This window comes from Phaseolus vulgaris, chromosome 11, assembly GCF_000499845.2.
Source record: "Phaseolus vulgaris cultivar G19833 chromosome 11, P. vulgaris v2.0, whole genome shotgun sequence".
Taxonomy (NCBI): Eukaryota; Viridiplantae; Streptophyta; class Magnoliopsida; order Fabales; family Fabaceae; genus Phaseolus; species Phaseolus vulgaris.
The window spans coordinates 33,084,826-33,102,847 of record NC_023749.2 but is presented as its reverse complement, the minus strand read 5'-3'; the positions used below and the strand labels follow the sequence as shown (position 1 = coordinate 33,102,847).

The 18,022-nt window shown below is 38.5% G+C and overlaps 4 protein-coding genes across 14 annotated transcripts; 2 read left to right on the top strand and 2 right to left on the bottom strand.

Moving 5' to 3' along the window:
• The first annotated feature begins 1,820 nt into the window (after positions 1 to 1,820).
• On the top strand, positions 1,821 to 3,072 carry LOC137805594 (3-isopropylmalate dehydratase large subunit, chloroplastic-like). Its single transcript, XM_068605536.1, has 4 exons — positions 1,821 to 1,901; positions 2,311 to 2,358; positions 2,446 to 2,604; positions 2,935 to 3,072. Exons 1-4 carry the CDS (start codon positions 1,821 to 1,823, stop codon positions 3,070 to 3,072), a joined length of 426 nt encoding a protein of 141 aa, XP_068461637.1.
• A 67-nt stretch (positions 3,073 to 3,139) lies between these two features.
• Positions 3,140 to 6,315, bottom strand: LOC137816986 (uncharacterized). The gene has a single exon (XM_068620215.1). It carries the CDS (start codon positions 5,853 to 5,855, stop codon positions 3,645 to 3,647), a length of 2,211 nt encoding a protein of 736 aa, XP_068476316.1. The 5' UTR covers positions 5,856 to 6,315; the 3' UTR covers positions 3,140 to 3,644.
• Positions 6,316 to 6,926: 611 nt separating this feature from the next.
• LOC137817068 (uncharacterized) lies at positions 6,927 to 10,036 on the top strand. 2 transcript variants are annotated; one of them, XM_068620392.1, is made up of 6 exons: positions 6,927 to 7,659; positions 8,005 to 8,177; positions 8,324 to 8,402; positions 8,493 to 8,720; positions 9,172 to 9,344; positions 9,573 to 10,036. In XM_068620392.1, exons 1-6 carry the CDS (start codon positions 7,183 to 7,185, stop codon positions 9,628 to 9,630), a joined length of 1,188 nt encoding a protein of 395 aa, XP_068476493.1. In that variant the 5' UTR covers positions 6,927 to 7,182; the 3' UTR covers positions 9,631 to 10,036. The 2 variants fall into 2 exon arrangements, with proteins under 2 accessions (XP_068476493.1, XP_068476428.1); XM_068620327.1 differs by having other exon boundaries at positions 6,989 to 7,659; positions 9,112 to 9,344.
• Positions 10,037 to 10,494: 458 nt separating this feature from the next.
• LOC137816392 (nuclear transport factor 2-like) lies at positions 10,495 to 15,789 on the bottom strand. 10 transcript variants are annotated; one of them, XM_068619549.1, is made up of 9 exons: positions 15,404 to 15,789; positions 15,183 to 15,317; positions 14,540 to 14,846; positions 13,200 to 13,465; positions 12,910 to 13,099; positions 12,572 to 12,693; positions 11,784 to 11,849; positions 11,438 to 11,519; positions 10,495 to 10,879 (listed from the first exon to the last, which is right to left on the bottom strand). In XM_068619549.1, exons 1-9 carry the CDS (start codon positions 15,440 to 15,442, stop codon positions 10,713 to 10,715), a joined length of 1,374 nt encoding a protein of 457 aa, XP_068475650.1. In that variant the 5' UTR covers positions 15,443 to 15,789; the 3' UTR covers positions 10,495 to 10,712. The 10 variants fall into 10 exon arrangements, with proteins under 10 accessions (XP_068475650.1, XP_068475722.1, XP_068476036.1 ...); XM_068619621.1 differs by having other exon boundaries at positions 12,916 to 13,099; XM_068619935.1 differs by having other exon boundaries at positions 14,540 to 14,872; positions 15,404 to 15,742.
• Positions 15,790 to 18,022: the final 2,233 nt, after the last annotated feature.

Below are 18,022 nucleotides of genomic sequence, written 5' to 3'. Positions count from 1 at the left end.
TTGATCCACCAACGTCTTCCTGATGGTGAATCTGTCAATATCGACTGATATCACCATAGGGTCGTCTTGTCGATAATCAATGCCTTTAAAGTCGTCATCTGTGAAGGTGATGGGTAGCATCCTCGATCGGAATGTCACTACATTCACCTGATTTAGTGCCCGAAGGTGTTTCTTCCGGGCGTTGTTCGTACCTCATCCGCCGGCAAACCCACCGGCTATTGTCTTAATAACCTCTCTGTTTCCCCTTCTTTCAGCCTCCCTCGGAGGATCATCTCTGCGTGGAGGGTCGTCCCTTCTTGACCGTCGCTCGTCTTGGCGGTCTCGGTCATCCCTTGTTCTTGGAGGTGAACGCCTTCTTTTAGTGGGCTCGTCCCTACGAAGGGAGTGCCTTGTGTCTCGGCTACCCCTGACGAACCGGCATAGGTGCCCAGCCTTGGTGAGCTCTTCGATTTTGTCTTTCAAAGCTTGGCATTCTTCGGTAGAATGCCCACTGCTCTGGTGATACTGACACTGCTTTCTTCGATCGGCATTATTCGGGTTGGCTGCCTTTCTAGAAGGAGGGATCAACTCGGCATTGAGTTCCTCATGCAGGATTCTTCCTCTTTCAACCGTCAGGGGGTATATTTTCAGAATCGGCTTCCCCGATTATCTTTACGTATATCGCTGCGTTGGCTTGACCACCCTGGCGATCCTTCTCGTCCTTGCCTTTCTCCCCACTGGCCTCAGCTCGGGCCTGATTGCGAAACTCCCTCAGCTCCTCCAACAGCATGAACTTAGCTGCTTTCTTCCTAAGTTCGTCAAGGTTAGCAGCCGACTGCATACAGAGGTTGTCGGCAAACGATCCCGGTCATAGGGTCGTTAGCATATGATGAATGGCAACATCCGGGCTAAGGTTTTGGATACTCATCGCCACCTTGCTAAACCTGTCAATGAAGGTTCTCAGCAATTCTCCCTTCTCCTGGAAAATGCCAACCAGGGCGATGGAGGTCAGGTGGTGCAGCCTTCTTGTAGCAAACTGGGTTTCGAACTTCGACACGAGTGTGGCGAAGCTATCAATGGAGTTGGGTGGGAGCTTGGTGAACCAACTGAGGGCTCCTCCCTTTAGGGATGTGGGAAACACTCGGCACATCACTCCATCGTCTGATGTGTATAGACTCATATGGGTGGTGTAGGCATACATATGCTCATCCGGGTCGGTGGTACCGTCATACCGGTCCCTGTTGAAGCCTTTCCACTTGTCTGGCAGTGGAGCTTCTAGGACAGCATTGGTGAAAGGGTGTCGGCGGGCCGAATCCAAGATGACAGTCGTCCTGGCCGACTTGTTGACACAGGATTCGCCATCCATCCCATGGGTGGGAACCTTGTCCTTGGTCTCCTCAACCGGTCTCGGGTTGGGAGGGGAAGTGTAGGACCTACCGACAACATTGGTCGATCCAGCAGATGATCCTCCCTCCACCAACTTCTCTTCATCTCCTCATTCTTCGCTCGGAGTACTTGCATCTTCTGCTCATTCTTCCTTATTTTTTTCTCTTCATCTCGGTCATCTCTCTCTGCAAAGACAATAACAACGCCATCTGGTCGGCTTCACTCATTATATCCATGCTTCGGGTTGATACCATCTACTTTCATTCTTCAATCGGTTTCTGTTAGCCCCACGGTGGGCGCCAATTGTTCCAACTAGGGAGATGGGACCTAGAGAACTATTAGAGGCCTCGTCTTCCTTCTTCCTATCGGACGGTTGACGTACACCTCAGCTTACTCTTTTAGTCTTTGTGCTACTATTTTGGGTTTCGGTTGCTCGGTCTTCTGGAGAATGTCAAATGGGGGTACCTGCAGAAGACATTCCGACGCTCAAGTCAGCAAGGGTGTTCGACACTCGGATATATACCGTGATTAATGATGTACCTGTTTCTTGAAATATGCGCTATTTATATTATTTTAATAGGCCTACCTTGTTAGGCCAGATTAGTGAGGTGGACCCTGCTTAGAGATGTATTACCTAATTCTTAATGATAATTTTAGCTTTGCTAACCTTAGTTGAATGTTAATGGACCGAGGATGTCGCTCATCCTACACGGACGTGTATCATTTATCACTATGGAATTCGCGTATTGACTCTTTGGCATACTAGTACGGAAATACTTACCATGCAAAAAGGAAAGTACAGGTTTTATGACCACGAGTATGTGAGACAATTCAATATTTTGATATTAGTTCTTACTTTTTATTTTTCTGCTTAGTAAACATTAGTAACTGAACACTTTTTCTTTCTTTATCATCTTTTACATAATAAAACTGGTTCCGTTGTAGGGGAAAACTGTCAAAGTTCCTACTTTTCTTGTTCCTGCTACACAAAAGGTGGGTGAAGGATTACTGTTTCTATTCAAGTTATGGGGGTGTCGCTTATTTCATAAGTGTCAATTACTAAAATTGTCAAATTTTCAGGTTTGGATGGACTTGTACACACTTGAGGTACCAGGTTCAGGTGGCAAGACTTGTTCAAAGATTTTTGAAGAAGCTGCCTGTGATCCTTCAGCAAGTCCTAGCTGCGCTGCATGTATGGGTGGCCCAAGAGACACGTATGGACGTTTGAATGAACCCCAGGTAAACTTGCACTTTCTTCAAATCAAACTTACCCTTCATAAAATATTGCTTAAAATGAAAATCTTAATTTGCAGCAAAAATAGTTGGATCTCTTGGAAACACCATGTGAACAAAATTATTATTGTTCAGAGCCAAATATAAAACCTAAAATGTAGTTGGGTCTGGGAATATTCCAGTTAACACACTGCCCTTCTCTGCTAAGTAAATTCTTTTGAAAAAGCTGGTTTATATTTTCTGGAGCAACAATAGATAATTGTACAGAAACTTCTTTTATATTTCAACTGTTATATTTTTCTTTTGATGTAACTGATGAAAGGACACTCAATGCAGGTCTGTGTGTCAACAACGAATCGAAATTTCCCTGGTCGGATGGGGCACATAGAAGGACAAATATATCTTACTTCTCCGTATACAGCAGCAGCATCTGCACTAACTGGTTTTGTGACTGATCCCAGGAAGTTCTTGTAGATAAGCTACCATGTGTAGCCAGCAGTTTCTACCTTACTGGAAAAAATAAATGATAGAACTGGAAGGATTTATGTGCTATAGCCAGAATCATGCATTGAAAATCAAATAGTTTGGTACAAATAGAGCATGTTAGTGCCGTTACAAATTGGCAGCAGCCACGGGACTTTTAAAAACTACACACTTGGAAAGTTGTAACATAGATTGCTATGGTTGATAATGTTCACAGAACAAGATATATATGCAAGGGTTTCTGTTCAAATTCATATGTTACATTACAACACAAGAATAATACAGTGCCTTAATCAATCACAAGGTGTTTTTTTCTTTTAGTTAATTTCTTCATGTTATCAAGCAAGAATTGTGAATGAGTTGAGGTATCTCAAACTTTTGATTTCCATATAAATGCTTACCCAAGCATGTTTATTTAGCACAAAATAGTTGACTTGGGTACTTGACGTCTATATCCCATGGAGACAAGTATATTCTCCAATGAGCGTATTGATGAAATGGAAAAATCATTTTGCAATAAGGCAGACGAATATTCCCATGTTGTTGTCGTTGGGATGGGTCCATCAGAGAAGGCTGCTGGTATTGTCCTCCATGGAGGCAGCGCGGCGGCGACGGTCCTTTTTTCCTTTAGGGTCGCCGCCGCAACCAATGTAGCACTCAAGACCGCAGATCTTACTAAAGCATGAGAACAACCCACCCCCACCCTTACGCCCGCCTCCGCTCCCGCCCCCGCCCCCGCCCCCACTCGGTGTACTGCCACCGTCCGTGTGCCTCCGGGAGTGGAGGCTTGTCTTTGTGCTCGACGTCGGATGGCTAGAGAGCTCGCCGCGATCAATCACTGGGGGCAGGTCCGACCGCCATCTCTCCAACTTCGACTGTAACCCCTCCATGCTCCCGTCCAAGTCCCACCCTTCCACCGTCATGTTCTCCCCCTCGTCAATCACTGGATTCCTCGCTATCGCTGCGGCCACCTCCGATGGGGACGGCCCCAGCTCCGACTCCGTCATCATCACCGGCCCCATGTTCCCCAAGTTGGACCTCCGTGGCGTCATGTACTCAAACCCACCGTTCACCTTCCCGAACGTATGCATCGGCGTTCCCCTGTTCGGATTGAACTTTGATACCGCCGGCGACGCCCGGTACTGCGCCGCCGCCACTGCGGGCGAGTTCCGAAACTGCGGCTTTGGAGATGCTATATATTGTGGATTCGACAAATTCTTAAACTGCGGCAACGGAGAACTCATGTACTGCGCTGCCGGAGAGTTCTTAAACTGTGGCGCCGGAGAATTCATAAACTGTTGCCCTGGAGAATTCTTAAACTGCTTGGCTGGAGAATTCATAAACTTTGGCGCTGGAGAATTCTTAAACTGCGGCACCGGAGAGCTCATATAATGTGGTTTAGGAGAATTCTTAAACTGTGGCACCGGAGAGCTCATATAATGTGGTTTAGGAGAATTCTTAAACTGCGGCACCGGAGAACTCATATAATGTGGTACCGGAGAATTCTTATACTGCTGTGCCGGAGAGTTGATATACTGCGGTTTGGGAGAATTCTTGTACTGGGGCACCGGAGAGTTCTTAAATTGCGGTGCCGGGGAGCTCATTTGCTGCGGCGCCGGAGAATTTCTAAACTGTTGTGCAGGCGAATTGATATAGTGAGGCGCCGGAGAGTTTGAAAAGTGGTGTTTGGGCGTGGCGCGAACTTCGTATATGACGTTGTTAACTGGAACGTGTTGTTCTTCTATTACGTCAGTGACGAAGTTGTTTTCGCTGATGCTATTGTCGGAATCGGAGTCAACATGTGAATGGGAGTCGTGGTCAGGGTGATGATTATGAAAATCTTCATAAGCGACGTTGTTGTGGTAGTGATGAAGTGGCGAAAGCTGCTCCACATGAAGAATATCATCATCATGAGGACTCGCTTTACCGCTCTTAATCTTCCAGGGCAAAACGGTGTCGCTGAGGACAGAGGTCGTTTCTTCGTTGACGCTACTCGCAACAGAGCTACTCTTGGACCTCGACTTCTTCTGCTTCTTCTTTCCTTTTTTCATGTTATCCTTTTTCATGCTATCCACGTTAACTTGGTATCCTGAAATGTTGGACTTCGCTCTGTTATGGTTAGCCACGGCTCGGTGCTGCCTCACCACGGCTTCCGCAGCAACCATGGAGCTCGTGTCGCTCTTCGCGCGGCGGAGCTCGGCCTTGGGAGTGCCAGAGGCGGCGGCAAGAACGTGGGGGCTGAGGTGGTTGTGGCTGTCGTAAGCATCCTTCTCTCCCATGAGGTGGCGATATCCCACAGCGGAGGCATTGTGAGTGTAGAGAGGCATGCTGTGCATGGAGCCGTCGAGGACGGTGAAGCCGATGTTGAGGATCCCCTGGGGCCGGCCAGAAGGGCGGCGAACCTGGACCGCGGCGAAACGCGTGCCAAGCGGGGTGCGGTTGCTGTGGAAGGGGCGGGAAGGCGGAGGAGCGAGGTTTCCGATGAGAACGCGGACGGTGCCGACGTGGATATCCTTGAACCAATGAAGCGCGTAGATCTCAATCATGATGGATGAGGTATCGGAGCAGAGAAATTCGTCGTCGACGCGGAAGACGAACTTGTCGTTCCACGTTGGGTGCGTGTGGCCCTGCGTGTCGACGCGCGTGGAGAGCTTCCGATCCGGGTGGACCCATGAAACCGCGTAGGTCCTCATGTTGCGGCTCACGGGAGCCAAGTCTTGGGCCGAAATGACGTTGAGTTCCAATAACTGGAAGGGTGGCATGATTTGAGACATTATCTTTATGCAATATTGATTAGATAACAAATTAGGAGGAATCGCTGACAGTGATGCAACGTAGGAAGGGGGTTACACGTTGAATTGCATGGTGGTGTATTATTTGATTTTGTAGGTTCTGAGGTATTTTTCGTAGAGTTTCTCGGTGGTATTTGATCGTTTAAGGGTTTTGATCCAGGAGCGGGTGAAGATGGAGGTGATACGGCGGTGGGTGCGAGGAGGGGTGCCGCTCGCCGTCGTCCGAGGGGGGGACGACGAGGGAGGGCGTGGCATGAATTGGGGGTGGGAAATGGAGAGTGAGGGACCCAGCAGCGCACCGAATGAGAGAAGCCATTCATTTCTTTTGAACCCTTCTTCTCACCGCTGTTTTCGCTGCCTTCCTTAACCACCTTAAACCACCAAAACCCCATCCTTCCTTTTTTTAGGCTAAATGGGTAATTAACCATCTTTATTTTTCATCCCAACCACTCCTCCTTCCTTCTCACATCACATAACATCTCAGCACCAAACCAAACTACCTTCAAAATAGTTCCTTCTTTTTAATACCCGTAACATATTATATTATTAATCACTATTCCTATATATATAATTACTTCAATCATTTAATCTAATATCTATTTTTCATCAACAAAATTCATTTCATGTTAATCATATTTTCCAATACATTCTTTCAAACAGATTCCATACCCTTCGCATTCATTTTTGTCGGTGTTTCATCAAATCTTGTGCACACATATATAATATCAATATAAGTACTTTCATGTGACAACACACTTTCTTCCTACACTTCTTCAACAGAATCACGTTTTGATCTTGCTTCTATATTGGGTCGTCTTTTTTACCTTCTTTGCATGCTCCACTTTAGTTTCCTTTAATTATATTTTCCCCCTTCAATCTTAATTAATAAATGATTTTTGGTCCTGCCCAAAATTGTCAAACAGACAATAAGAAAGTATTGCTTAGTCTGTATAAAAGAAACAAAATTAGACTTTTATTACATTTTTGTTTTTATACATTTGTTCAATTTGATCAATTAAAAAATTGAGGACTAAACGCGATCTATTAATATATGAGAACTGAAAATTCAATTATTGTGGTGATCTTCCTCCTCGTGGTCTAATGAAAGGTGGACTTGGGATCTGGATTTTTGTAGCAGGCTAAAGATATTTTAAAAGCTTGGACCAGAATTAATGCTGATAAACTAGAAACAAACACTTTTCCATTTCTCAATAACTCAATATTGACCTTGCTTTTTAGGCTCTGCTTTATCAACTTTAACATCCCTGAGACTAGTATACAGATATTGGCATATCTTGTTGATAGCACCATGGAGAGTTCCAAGTCAGTGATGGAGGATGACTTTGAATCAACAACCTTGCATTCAGCTCCATCATTTGCAATATACAACAACCCTCATGGAGATGATGGCATCAACCCAGAAGAAATTTTGAAACAAACTCTTTTGATTGGACAGAGTTTGGAAGTCACAGGCAGCGGTGGTGAGTTCAATTTTGGGAACAACAAGATGGATTTGGCTGAGGAAGGTGAGAATGACAATGATTGGTCCAATGGGATTCAGAATTTGAGTATTGAAGAGAAAGATGTTGAACCAGCTAGTCCTCCCATGTATCTGGCAATGGGGCTTGGGGTTGATGCTGATATAGGATCTGAGAAACTTATGGGTGGTGATATATTTAATCCCAACTTGCAAGAAAGTGAGGATCTTGAAGGGTATTACAAGAGGATGATTGATGAGTATCCCTGCCACCCGTTGCTTCTCAAAAAGTATGCGCAGCTTTTACAAGTGAGTTGTCAATCATGAATGAAACTGATTGTAAATTAGTTTCTGCATTCTTCAATTCAAACATACATTAATTTTGAAATTTTGATTCTGACATGAAATAATAGACTGATATGGGCATAGACATTGAACCTTTCGTGTTTGTAGTAAATCCTATGAGGCATGCTTATTAGGAAAACTCGTTTTAAAATAAAATTGTAGGAGTTAATTAGGTTTGTAGGAGACATGCATGGATGACAAATGAAGGTATATTGTTTAATAATCATCATCTTTTACTTTATTTGAGACTAGCATTTATAGTTCTTATCAAAAGCTTGACATCTAACTTTTTACATCTAATGATGATAGTCTAATGGAGACCTTCAAGGGGCTGAGGAATACTTTCTTCGCGCTACCATGGCAGATCCTAATGACGGTGAAACCTTGACGCAGTATGCGAAGCTGGCGTGGGAAAACCATCATGACAAGGATAGAGCATTAGTCTATTTTGAACGTGCAGTTCAAGCTGCACCTCAAGACAGGTAGATTACCGCAGCCAAAATATCCATCTCTTCAACCTTACTGTAGCTTGCCGAAACTGAAAGCTTCTATTTAGACATGCAAATTGTTCAGCTATCCATGACTAAACAGATAACATATCTGTAAACATGTTATATATCCTTTTCAGCCATGTTCTTGCAGCATATGCTGGTTTTCTCTGGAAAATCGAAGATGTTGAGGATGAAGATGGAAAACATGAAATTCGGGTGCTTTTCTCTTTTCTTTTCTTAGGGGTCATTTTGTCTTCCGAATCACACATTCATTATTTAATACTCACGGTTTGTATCTAAGCGCAGAGTGACATGGAAAACCAAAAGACCGAACCTGTGACGCCCTCCAAAGAAACAAGTGATCCAATCAGCCAACTCTCAGTTCTTTCAAGTAGATGGGAGATTGATGCAACACATATTACAACAGCTAATTGGGGTGAAGAAAGTAATTTTGAAGATTATTTTAAGAAGATGATTGAAGAAAATCCAAATAATCCTCTGTTTCTGAAAAAGTATGCTCAGTTTCTGTTGCAGGTGAGGTTTTTCATTTTATTTTAATGTTCAGAGTCAAACAAATCTTTTACGAACTATGTTAGGCATATGATTAAACACCAACAGATGCTTCTTTGTCTAAATGTTTTTCAGTGTAGCAACACACGTACGCTTCTTAGGCTGTCTTAATATTTTGTGACTTTAAACAACAACCAGCCTCTTACAAATTGAGGCACAAACTATGATTTGTTAGATGAGCCTCTCCATTTAAAGTGAAATTTTTAACAAGCACGGGGCTTTGCACTATAGCCCCTTCATATATGTCACAACTACCATAATAGAATTATGCATGTTTGATCAACTGTTCATCATTACTGCTCAAGGGTATATATTCCCTTGAGTGTAAACTTTTTATCACTTACTTTATGATTAGAGAAGTCTGAGTCTTGAAAAATTGCGTTCAAGCACCCTCTTCTCCACTTTAAATGTACAGTCCAAGAGAGATCATCAAGCAGCAGAGGATTACTACTCACGTGCAATAGTAGCTGATCCCAGTGACGGTGAAATGATATCAGAATATGCCAAACTAGTATGGGAACTTCATCATGATCAGGAAAAAGCTTCGTTTTTATTTGAGCAAGCAGTTCAGGCTACTCCTGGGGATAGGTTAGTTTTTGAGACACATCTTATATAAAATGTTATACTTCTAAACATGTTTATAATTCTGAAAAATAGGAGAGAAAAATTCATGGTGGCCAGGCTCTTCTTGATCCTACATTGTTGAATCATCTATAACTACTGTGCAAGGCAGTATACATGTGTCCTTAATTCTGGACAAAAGAAGAAATCTTTACATAAATAACTAAGAATTGTATACAACTTTTCTTCTTTCAGCAATGTTCTGGCAGCATATACGTGCTTTCTCTGGGAAACAGATGATGGGGAAAGCTGAAATTTAAAGGCAGATAAGTGCTAGTGGTTGCTAGTGAATAAAGAAACCGCACACAATCAACACTTCTAAGCAGCAAGCTTAGCTCCTCCACAATAAAGAAAACCATTATCTTTACTAACTGCATTTCTTTGGCCTTTATTTTTCTAGATGACATGTATCGAATTTGGCAGGAGAACAATAATAACTTAGGAAATTATTTGATTATGTTAAAAAAGCTCAACTAGTTAGAGAATTTTTTTTCACTAATTAGTGTTGCAGTTATTGAGAGTATTATGATTATGTTAAAAAAGCTCAACTAGTTAGAGAATTTTTTTTCACTAATTAGTGTTGCAGTTATTGAGAGTATACCCTGTTTAATTGATGGACCTTATTCTAATTTATTATACCACTACGCCCATCCTTGTTACGCCAAAGAGCACAAAATTTTCTCATGGAGTCATATGAATGATCCCATAACAAATACCTACATTTTTTTTTGTGTGTGAAGATGGAATGATGCTAATAAAATAATGACACAGACAACATAATAATATCATTTTTGTTTTAATTGTGTTCCAATAAAATGTAATGGAAACTGTTGTTTGAAACGCCCAAGCGCACGCACAATAATTTCATTTGTGTTTAAGAATTCATTAGCAATATACAGTTTACTGGATTTGTAAGAAGTTTCTAAAGGAATAATTTTAATGAAAGCGCGTACATTTTGATATTAAAAAAAAAAACAATTTACTGTTTCTTATATTTCCTCAAAGAAAGTATGTAACAGTTCGTACTCTAAATGACTCTGACTCTAATTAAATAATAAGGACCTGAAATCAATATAAATATATAAGTTTCACAAAAGGAAGTAATCAAACTCGGAAGTGATGAGTAAAATAAATATATTTCAATGGCGATGAAAACAAAACGGCTCTTACATTAAAAAGAAATAAATAAATAATCATATTCCACGAACATAATTTAGGGCATAAAAAATATCAATATTTGGTTCTTAACATCTATTGAAAGTAACTATTTAATGCTGAAATCTCAAAAATTGATTCTCTTGGTAAAAAATTATGGTGACTCTTGAACCTTGAACCTCAATATCCCCTCTCTTGACGGGTAGTGGGTCTGTAGAAAGTGTTTCCTCTGGGTTTGTTGTACTCCCTTTCACCTCCATCTTGTCCACTTCCCCTGCCATAGTTCCTTGGACCAAAACGCCCTCTTGGTGCCTCTGATTGATAGCTACTCCTAGCTCTGCCCCTCCCTGTTGATGATCAAGTCAGAACAACAATAAAGCTGCTAAAGATAAAACTTCATAGAAAATAATCATAAGCTACAAATTTTCAGATTCATAAAAACAACTTTTTCACTAAAGAATAGTTATTTACTAAGTTTCAGATGATGTCCCAATAGGTTTTTTCACAAATTAGGTGCAATTACAGTCACGATAATTACCGAAAAGGGTAAAATTTTAAAAAGTTATCAAATTAGAAAAGTTATGTCAAGATGACACGACTTTTCAGCTGAAATCTGATTAGACTGAAATTGTCAGCACGACTTCAATTTAAATACACCAATTCATGTCATCTTGGCACATCTTGGCACGAGTTTAGTAAGAAAAACTGTCCCAAATATCTAGTTTACTTTATAAACAACTTATTTCTCATAAAAACAGCTAAAAAGTGAAGAAAAGCTTCCCAAACATGCTCTAATATATTCGTAATTTCTCTGAACTTTCATTCTAACCATTATATATATCTTAAGTCGAGGATATTCATGAACAAAGAAATTTTGAAGAAAAAACACAATAAAGTAGACATACTTCCTCCTCGGGAAGGGATGTTACTGTTTGGTCTCCGCTCCTCGATGTATACTTGTCTTCCTGCTACTTCAACAGATCCTGCCTGTAAACATACATTACAAACATGAGTCTACAGCTTGTGAAATTGGAAAAACGTGGCTTAAAAGGTGAAAACCTGGAAATATACCAAAGATCAGAAACAGTTTAGTCTGCTAGATCAAAAATGCAGATCGAAAACTTGTGCAATGATTGTGAGCAACTAGTATGTTAACATTATTTTTTGCTAAAAAAAGGGTGATATTAAAACATAATATTAATTCCAAAGCAGTGGATAACATAAATTAATCATATAAAACGGAATCCAAACCTTGACCGCATTATGAACCCCACTCATATCTTCAAATTCAACAAATGCATAGCAAACTCCGACATCCTGGAGATAACTGGAAAAATTAGCTCTGTAGTGGGATACAATTAATTAATGAAGTAAAATAGTTATATAAAGCATAGTAATCATTCCCAAATAGCAGTGCAAAGCCCCGTAACTGCTGTTTTGAAGTTAGACATTACTTAAATTACAATACAAATACCTAACATTAAAGACATTCGTGGCAATAACAATTAAATCGGAGAGTTTAGAAGAACAAGAGAGCACAGAACACTGAATAAAAGACCTATTATATTACAGACTGAGAGTGGAGAGAGAACAAAGGATGAAGCAGAGCAATATTGTATGAGTGAGGGATTGGCCAGAACAGCCGCAGGCTTGCTAGTGAACGCCCAAAGAAAGCTGTCATGTCATGTCAGAGATCTCACCACAGAAAGATGGATCCCTATCAGAGAGAATGGTTGGGGTTTCTCTGAGTGGGCAAGGCATGCCAGTGAGGGAGGAGTTTATGATCGGATCAAATATAAATGGGACGAATCCCAAGATTTTCCCCATAAAACAGCACAAAATGACACCATTTCAGTGCCAGAACAGGAGCTTTCATGTGCAAACATAAATGAAATGGCTATAACTGCATGTCGTCAAAACACACAAAATCACTCTAATACAAAAAACTGCTCTGCTGCTAGAATCCAAATTGCAAAGGTGCTATAGCAGCACCATCACATGTGGTTTGACTACAATGATTTCAAGATGTAAAAACCTACCTTGCGACTTCTTATGACTACACCTTCAGGTCGAATCCTGCCAAAATTCTTCAATTCCTCTTCAATTTCAGACGCAGAGATGGTAGGGGACAAGTTTCTCACATAAACAGATTTGATTTCATCTGAAGGCATTTTCAATCAAATAAAATGTTAATAATAATGAGTAGTTAAAAATAAAACCTACAGACAAGCATGCCATGATTCTTTTAAGCAAATTAGTTTAGCTTATTGGTGGAAAGATGTAACGAGCCATCATAAAATGGGCATCAAAACCAAAGAGTAACTATATAAAAAAATAAATTAAAAAATTGAATGAATTAGTCTCAAGAAGTACACACAGTAACCTTCATCTTCAGCTGTGGGAATGTCCTCCACTACGTCAGTTTCAGACCTTTCAAATGCTTTAATCAATGTAGGTGTTTGTTGGCTATTAGTTGGTGTAGCATGCTCCTTGTCCAAAGAAGACACATTCTTCAGAGATGACTGAGAAGCTACAGATGGTGTAACTTGTCCTTTAGCAACCTGTAACTTCCCACAGTTTCATAACATAGTCAGTTCCGAAGTCATAATTGAATCTCAAAAGAAAAACATTGTGCAGAAAGTAATCCATTCGTTAGTTCAAACATACAATGGAAGCATAAGTATGTTTTGGGGGCTCCTCAGGAGGTTCTTCAGCAGAAGAAGGTGCATGTTCTTGCATATCATTCACAGAAGGTTTAAGAAAAGCATGTGACTCTTCGGCAATAACATCTTCCTGAACATGTTCAGAATCATAGACTCGTGCTATTTGTTGCTGTGAATATCCATAAGTATTGACTGCGCCATTTTCTTTGACCTCATTTGTAGCAACAAAGTCTCTTGCCTGTATATCTCCACCCAACAGGTAGTTGGAAACTGTAAAAGTAAAACTCAGAGATCTCAATTACTAGAAAAAACTACAGTTTGAAGAATTGAGTATACTCCAAAAACAGCCACAATGGCTATAAAACAAAAAAATCATGTCTAAAAGTTTTTCAAGCTTTAATGCTTTAATAAGAACATTTACCAACAATAAATGCAGTTTGCAATTAATCTTCCCTTCCCGTTTTACCTTATTAAATAAAATCACCACCAATCACTTGTTATGGCTAAATTCATAAGGATATATGGTTCAGATTAATAAAGCTAGAAACTCTTCGATAGAAATCTGTAGTTGCCATTTAGATTAAGTCCCTATTTGTGTAAAAGAAAACAAAAAACAAAATAATCAAACTTTCTTCCATAAGTTAAATCAAAATATGCAAGTCAATTTTCAGAGAAGTTAAACGAGAGCTTTTCATTAAAGAGCATAAGTTGATTTTAACTTATGAGAAAAGTTTATTTTATTTGACTTTCTCATTTTCTTCTCTGGAAATATTTATGGACAAGCTTAACCAAATAGAACCCAACAGCTAAATTAAAATTTGATAACAGCAAGAATACAGTTGTGAATGTGATAATGCCTGGTGACAATGGATGATGTAGAGAATAGACAAAATACAACATTTGACTATAAATAAAACAATAAACACAGACCATTAATAATAAGCTACATACTTATCAGTAGCACCAGATGCAACGCACAAGATGATAATAGCTTAGGAATCCAAATAAGGGAATAAAGTTCATTAAGTTATATTTTCTGACTTAACATATTAAGAACTACCAGATCCTCCCTCTGCGACAAGCAATATATAATGAAAATTTGAATACCAGTCTAAGTCGGGTTTTGAACAAAATCAGATAAAAAAATTCACACAAAAGAACAGGGAGCATCCATGACATGATGACAGTAGAAAGTCATAGAGACCTAATTTATAAATAAATGTAGCAGTAGAAATAAAATTTCATTTTTCATTTATCTTCAAATGATAATAATTAATAAGTGAAGCAATAATTATAAGATTCAATAAAAATTCAAAACATCCCAAAGGCTGAAGAAGAACATACCTGGTTTAGTAATTGTGCTAGGAGCATTCAATTTTGAGTCAAAATTGCTCTGAGCCAAAAATACAGGTTGGAGATTGTGAACTGGCTCCTCGTCAACAAAGTGAAAAATATCATTGAGCACAAAGAAACCCTTTTCTTGGGGTGCAAGGAAGAATAACTGCATAAATTTCCTCCTCACATTGTAGTCCTTAAGTTGCGCAGAACCAAAAACCGATATAAGAACGCCACCACTCCAAGATTCCAGACATTGTACTGTCTTGATTCCAATTCCAGTAAAACTGATTGACATAACAAGTGCGTGGATTTGCTGCCCAGAGAGAAATTTCTTTAATTCTGGGGGAAATAAGAGTTTCACTATAATAATTGGACAAATACAGAACACTTCTACCAATAAATAAATTGACTAATACACTAAAACCATTCAAAAACAGCGGTCAGAACCTCTTATCCAAATATTATATATCACACAAGACAAAGCCAGAACAAGAAGATAGAAAGGCTGAAAATGTCTAAACAAACATATTCCCAAAAATCAAATTTCCAATAGAGCAATTATATTCCAAACCACAATATGAAGGCCCAAAAATACAAGTCTATAATAAAATAAAAAAATATCCTTAAAATAGAAAAAAAAAAAACGAACCAGCATTGCAGTGGCAGTGTCCCTGGCGTTGCCATCGATGCGTATCATGGTGCTGACGTCAGAGTAGAATTGATACACCAACTCGGGCTTGGTCTCAAGAACATGGTAGTACTGCCCCACAAAGTAAGTACCCACCTGAACAAAACAAAATGGTCGCTTTTAAGGTTAATTATAATGGTGGAGAAAAAGGGTATGTGGGAAAAAAGAAATTACACGTGAACCTGAGTGGCGGAGAGGGGAAATGGAAAGGGTGTGGCCATTGTAGAAAACCCTAAAAAGGAGGCGTCTTGCCCCCTCCCGAATCAAAACCTCACCTCAACTCAACTCAGATCCCCCTTGAGATCTGCACCACAGCAAGAGGGTGAGATTTTAGAGGAGAGAGAGGAAAAAAAAGGGATTTTTTTTTGTATAGTTAATGTTGTTTGTGATGTGGTATGTTGGGGTTTAGTTTTGTTTTGTCTGGGGCTGTGTTGTTGATGATATCATATCGCTGGATGATGGAGGAAGAAGCATGCTGTACCTTTTCCCCTTTTCTTGAGCCTTTCCTCACTTCACTATCTCACTCTTTTGGCTTAATTATATTTTTATTTTTTTTGCATTAATTCCCAATATGAGATATTTTGGTGTTTTAGGTTTTAGTGCCTTAAATTAGGCTTTTACCTTTTAAAAATTAATGAAATTTGGTCACCTCTTAAAGTTTTGTCTATTTTTTCATCTAGAAAAATATAGATCACATTTTCAGATATGACAATAATATTAAGCACAAAATTCATTAAAATTATGATTCTTATAGAGCACTTGAATTTCTTATCATAACATCTCTTAACGTCGAATTATTGTTTTATATATTTTTCATGTAGGAGTAAATACCTAATTTGAAGAGAAAGCAATCAATTAAAAAAAGGGAAAAAAAATTCAGAAGAAAGGAGAACTCAAGAGATTCAAATCAAGCCAAATTCTATTGAGTGAAAAAAAGAATCATCTCGAAATAGTTGAGAGAAAGGTTATGAATTTTTCAACATATAAATAGTTGAAACATAATTGGGTGAGTGTTTTGTTTTTATGAAAGAATGAGATACTTTTGAAGGAAAAAGAACAACAGAAAGGTAGAAGAAGAAGGTCTTTGATCACCTGGTAAGAAGATTTAAGATTAACTCCTTTGCTTCAAAAGTTCATTCATGTGTAATAGAGATGACTTTCATGGATGACTAAATCTCTTTTGTATTGGGTGACTAAATCTCTTTTTTATTGGGATTGAAGGTAACATTTTTAACTTTTATATATATATATATATATATATATATATATATATATATATAAATCAGGCGACTACAGCAAAATGTAATAGAAAGGTGAAGTTTAATCTCAATACTTTTTATTAGTTATCTTAGTTTTAGTAGTATTTACTTTTGAAGCTAGTTTCATGACTCAACTCTTCAATAAATCTTATTGAAATTTCATTCTTTGTAAATTTTAGTGCAAATCAAAAATAGATTACGATTACTATTGAAACTTGCATAAATATTTGGGATACAACACTTATTTAAGATACTACTCTCATTTAGTACACTTGAAGGAAAATCTTAATAAGTTTTGGCATTCTTGTTAGGACTTGTGTGTAGTAAATTAATTATCCAATTTTATATTTGCTTGTAAAGTTATGTAGATACCCAATAATTTTTAGTTCTTAGTAAATATTTTTTTTCTTCCTATACTTACCTTTAGGGTTTAGGGCTTCAGGTTATCTTTTTGTTGATTTCCTTCTTTGTATTAGAGGTAAAGGCTAAGTTGAGAATTTACTTTCCTATCCTTTTTAAATCTTTTACTTAGTGTCATGTTTACAAATAAAACTAAGTTCCCTTAATGTAATATAGGATCAACCTATGTTAGTATAAGGAAAACATGTTTATGAAGTCAATGTTTAAAACTGGGAAATTTGAATTGAAATTAAATTGAAACGTAAAATAGAGTGTAGACTAGTCCGTCTAGAAACAATTGTCGAATAGATCGTTAATCAACACTTAATATGTAAAGAATTGAAAAGTAAATGACAGAATTTAAAAGCTTTGAAAGTAAACTTAAACATAAACTGAAAACGGGAATTGAACATACAAAAATTAAATTTTCAATATAGAACTAAAAGACATAGTATGTGTTAGACGTTAAAAGGAAATTGTGTATAACAATTTAATGAATATAAGAATTTAAATCAAATTAGAACTAAAGTTTAACTCTAAAACAAAAGTGAAATGTGAATGAAGATAAGTAAAGCAAAAGGCTAAGTACAACTATTAGAGTGTCTAGTTGATAATCGTACTAGACTGTCTAATAGTTATACTAAAGAAGAGAGAAAAGAGCGTCTACTAGTAAGCAGAAACGACATAAATATAAATTTTGAGAAAGTAAATTATAAAGAGGTGTAAATTGCAAAAATGTAAATGGAAAAAATCATAAAGTGCGGAGAAATGTAAATTGAAAAAAATGTAAATGGCAAAAATCATAAAGTGCAAAAATGTAAAGGTTGGAAATGTAACATAGCATAATTGTAAACGAAAACAAATTGAAAGGAATTACATTAAAGAAAAGTGAAACTAACTCTAGAAACGTGAAACATGGAACGAAAACCATGATTTAGTAATCTTCAACTTCGAATGCAAAAAACCCAAATTTTGATTCCTTGTTAATAAAGAAATAACATAATCAATTGATTTTGTAGAAAATGAAGCTTTGATGCCTCCAAATATGTGAAGAAAGCTTGATGATTGTGCTGTTGTGTTTGGGTTAAGTTCTAGGTTGTTTAGAATTTGTAAAAATCATTCTTAAAACCAATGCTAGTTGAA

Bases quoted from the DNA above. Each gene is read 5' to 3' on its own strand.
- LOC137817068 (XM_068620327.1), top strand. From the start codon at position 7,183: ATGGAGAGTTCCAAGTCAGTGATGGAGGATGACTTTGAATCAACAACC. The intron at 8,403-8,492 runs GTGCTTTTCTCT...ATCTAAGCGCAG, and splicing joins ATGGAAAACATGAAATTCGG to AGTGACATGGAAAACCAAAA. The intron at 9,345-9,572 runs GTTAGTTTTTGA...TTCTTCTTTCAG, and splicing joins CAGGCTACTCCTGGGGATAG to CAATGTTCTGGCAGCATATA.
- LOC137805594 (XM_068605536.1), top strand. From the start codon at position 1,821: ATGGGGGTACCTGCAGAAGACATTCCGACGCTCAAGTCAGCAAGGGTG. The intron at 2,359-2,445 runs GTGGGTGAAGGA...TCAAATTTTCAG, and splicing joins TTGTTCCTGCTACACAAAAG to GTTTGGATGGACTTGTACAC. The intron at 2,605-2,934 runs GTAAACTTGCAC...CACTCAATGCAG, and splicing joins GACGTTTGAATGAACCCCAG to GTCTGTGTGTCAACAACGAA.
- LOC137816986 (XM_068620215.1), bottom strand. From the start codon at position 5,855: ATGTCTCAAATCATGCCACCCTTCCAGTTATTGGAACTCAACGTCATT.
- LOC137816392 (XM_068619549.1), bottom strand. From the start codon at position 15,442: ATGGCCACACCCTTTCCATTTCCCCTCTCCGCCACTCAG. The intron at 11,850-12,571 runs GTAGGTTTTTAC...AGTTATCTCCAG, and splicing joins TAGTCATAAGAAGTCGCAAG to GATGTCGGAGTTTGCTATGC. The intron at 11,520-11,783 runs GTTTGGATTCCG...GTATGTTTACAG, and splicing joins GGGTTCATAATGCGGTCAAG to GCAGGATCTGTTGAAGTAGC.